Genomic DNA, 3,322 nt, shown 5'->3' with positions numbered 1-3,322 from the left:
CGACGCAATGCGAAATCTTGTTCAACCTGTTGATGTCTCTATCGTTACTAGCTGCGCGTGCCATCGTCGTATTTATCGATAATATGGTCAGAAATAGGTAAAAGAGAGGCGAAAGTGGTTGAAAAGTTTATATTGGAGCTCAGTCAAACGCTGTCAACAACATATATTTATAGTCGTCCCCAATTTTATCTCATTTATACTGTAAACAAGATAAGCTTATACGTATCTCGTTTATAGTGTAAACGAAATAAGAGAAGCTGACGGATTTCGGTAATGACTTCTAAAATTATTTAATTTAGTAATTATTATATTTATTTAAGTAAAAAATTATATATATATATATATATAGTTAATTAATTAATTAAACTATATTTTCTAAAGTCGAAAGGAGATATAAAATAATTTGCTCTTCTGTAAGCACTTAGATGATTTGTTTGTTGATATTTTTTTTTACCAGTTTAGTGCATAAACAAAATTTGATAATGTTCCAGATTTTTTTGACTGCCAATTAAAATACAGAGTTTAACTAAAAAAAAATCTTTGCGGTGGGTGAATATTTTGAATTTTTTGGTAATGGAAAATGAAAAATGCTATTTTATAAAGCCATGAAATGTTTTCCATTTGAAAACTAGAAAAAATGAATAACATACTTACTAATTGAATTGTTCTAAAATTGAAATACTATTCTCGCGTGTTTTTCAGGTGATTACAAAAGTATTGGGTATACTTCTGTGCTATTTATAAAATTTAAATTAAATAAAATTAATTGTAGTTACTTAAAAATAAGAAACATAATTAATTAAAAAAATTAAATTAATTAAATATTAAATTAAATTAAAAGATTAAGTAAAGAATGATATTTAAAGGATAAGTAGTATTTTTTTTAGTTTGGGCCTGAGCCCATATCTATACCATAAGTAATATGCAATCGGATCCGTCCAATGACAATTAAATCTGACCGTCCAATTTAGGATTTCTGATGCGAAGAGGCTGCTATAAAAGCCTTCACAAACCCTAACGACACTTCTTAGTCACCTGAGCTGCCCCCTGCGTATCAAGAACCCTAAAGGTAGCAGCTCTCTCATCTTTTCTTCTTCGGTTTTTCTTCAACCCTTCGATCGATGTACCATTTCAATTCATCGATGCTATAATCTATTTATCTGTCTTACTTCCCCAGTTCGAGATCTTTGTTTTTCGTATTGTCACGGCTGTTTTATGCTGTTTTCCGATATTGTTCAAATTTTAGAGTGTTCAGTGCGGTAGTATTAACTTAAGACCATGAAATGGAACTTCTTACTGTTCGGTATTTACTTCGATGTGAATGCTTTTCGAGCTGTTGATTTGAAATATGTTAGTTTCTTTGAGTTCCAGTGATGTGTGAGCAGTTATACCTGTTAATATAATATAAGCTTTGGTGTTTTGCCGAAGAAATGCTAGCTAGATTTATAGTATTGATGTTGGAGTTTTTCGTTATGATTGGAAATTTTAGTTAATAGATTTTAAGTCTTTGTAGATTGATTGCTTGAATCTCAACAATTTAGTTTACAGGGTTCTTAGCATTTTATACTGTCTTATTGAGCATTACGTTTTAGGTATCCGTATTTAGAGAAGTATATAGTTTGTGTTTGTTTTGTAATTTTGGTCATTGATTGCCTTGTATAGGTAAGCCATGGTGAAGCACAACAATGTTATCCCTAACGGACACTTCCGTAAGCATTGGCAAAACTATGTGAAGACCTGGTTCAATCAACCAGCAAGGAAGACCAGAAGACGGTTAGGTAATTTCGGTTGCATCTTTCTATTGTTAATTGTATTTAATAATTTATAATTTATTTTGGATTACCTTAATATTAAAAATGCATTTATGCAGTCAGATGAGATTCATGCTGGTTACTTTTCATTTAACTTTTTAAAATGTTTATGTATTCCTTAGCTCGCCAGAAGAAAGCTGTGAAGATCTTTCCCAGGCCTACTGCTGGACCTCTCAGACCAGTTGTTCATGGGCAGACTTTGAAATACAACATGAAAGTCAGAGCTGGCAAGGGATTTTCTCTTGAAGAACTGAAGGTAAAATTGGATTGAAGTAATGTCTTTTATCTTTCTTGCAAGTTATAATTGCTAATTGTTTATTGGGTTTACTGAGGTAGTGGAGAGGAAGAAAACTGGATTGTTTCTAATGTTGTAATTTAACAAGGTTTGCTGCTTTGCCACATTGTTTTTTTACTTTATATATATTTCTAAATGTATGCAAATCTTGTTTCACATCCTAGGCTGCAGGTATTCCGAAAAAGCTAGCTCCAACCATAGGCATTGCTGTTGATCACCGTCGTAAGAACCGTTCCTTGGAGAGTATGCAGGCTAATGTTCAGCGGCTGAAAACATACAAGGCCAAATTGGTTGTGTTCCCAAGACGAGCACGCAAGGTTAAGGTAATACTAATTTTAGCATATGAATTGGTTGTGACGTGTGAGTTCTTCTGACTTCGATTTTAATTTAACTCCTGCAAAGGATATGTGACTAAAAATTTTCTGGAAATACATACTATCTGTATATTGCAGGCTGGTGATTCTACTCCTGAGGAACTTGCAAATGCCACCCAAGTTCAGGGTTCATGCTTGCCAATTGTGAGGGAGAGGCCATCAGTAGAGCTTGTTAAGGTTACAGATGAAATGAAGGCATTTAAGGCTTACTACAAGCTTCGTCTTGAACGCACAAACAAAAAGCATTATGGTGCTAGACTCAAGAAGGCTGCTGAGGCAGAAAAGGAAGAAAAGAAGTAATGACCCTCCGGGATCAGATTTTGTTATCAATCAATATTATAGTTGTTGCAAGACACGATTATGCCTGAGATTAGTTTTGCGGATAACATGGATCCTTTACTCTTTTTTGAATATTGAAGTTTGTTGGTTTCTTTAGTGCACTAGTTTGTCTGGATTTATTTGTTAGTTTTGCAATCAATGTTTGTGTTCATGTTGAGTTTTTATTATTGCCGATTTGGTTTTATTGCATAGTAACCTCGTTTTCTTTAAGCCCCATCCCATGATCGGTAAATTTTACCTTTTTTCAATCACATGGTGATGAACAAAAAATGTCTACATGCAATTTAAATTTCTAACATATGATAAATGCCGATGGATGGCATTAGTCCACTTTATTACTTTTCTAATGTTTATTTCATCAATTTAAATTTCAATTGGATCTCACCGAGTACTTATTTTTTATTTTACCTGTCATGGAGTTGGTTGTGGCAATGGACAATATTTTCCATTGCACAAATGTCAAATTTATTTTTGGTTTAATGTTTCTTTACACAATGAAGCTT

General features: G+C 33.0%; 1 protein-coding gene across 1 annotated transcript; it reads left to right on the top strand.

The window, feature by feature from the left end:
• Positions 1-946: 946 nt before the first annotated feature.
• Positions 947-2,983, top strand: LOC112715521 (large ribosomal subunit protein eL13z). Its single transcript, XM_025767302.3, has 5 exons — positions 947-1,069; positions 1,663-1,778; positions 1,934-2,067; positions 2,271-2,429; positions 2,559-2,983. The coding sequence occupies exons 2-5, from the start codon at positions 1,670-1,672 to the stop codon at positions 2,778-2,780; spliced, it is 624 nt and encodes a 207-aa protein (XP_025623087.1). The 5' UTR covers positions 947-1,069; positions 1,663-1,669; the 3' UTR covers positions 2,781-2,983.
• The last annotated feature ends 339 nt before the right edge of the window (positions 2,984-3,322 follow it).

Source organism: Arachis hypogaea, chromosome 10 (genome assembly GCF_003086295.3).
Source record: "Arachis hypogaea cultivar Tifrunner chromosome 10, arahy.Tifrunner.gnm2.J5K5, whole genome shotgun sequence".
NCBI classification, from domain to species: domain Eukaryota; kingdom Viridiplantae; phylum Streptophyta; class Magnoliopsida; order Fabales; family Fabaceae; genus Arachis; species Arachis hypogaea.
The sequence above is the reverse complement of the archived record's forward strand: the minus strand, read 5'-3'. Positions and strand labels throughout refer to the sequence as shown.

Coding starts and splice junctions, on each gene's coding strand:
- LOC112715521 (XM_025767302.3), top strand. CDS start 1,670: ATGGTGAAGCACAACAATGTTATCCCTAACGGACACTTCCGTAAGCAT. Junction 1,779..1,933: donor GAAGACCAGAAGACGGTTAG/GTAATTTCGGTT, acceptor TGTATTCCTTAG/CTCGCCAGAAGAAAGCTGTG. Junction 2,430..2,558: donor GACGAGCACGCAAGGTTAAG/GTAATACTAATT, acceptor TGTATATTGCAG/GCTGGTGATTCTACTCCTGA.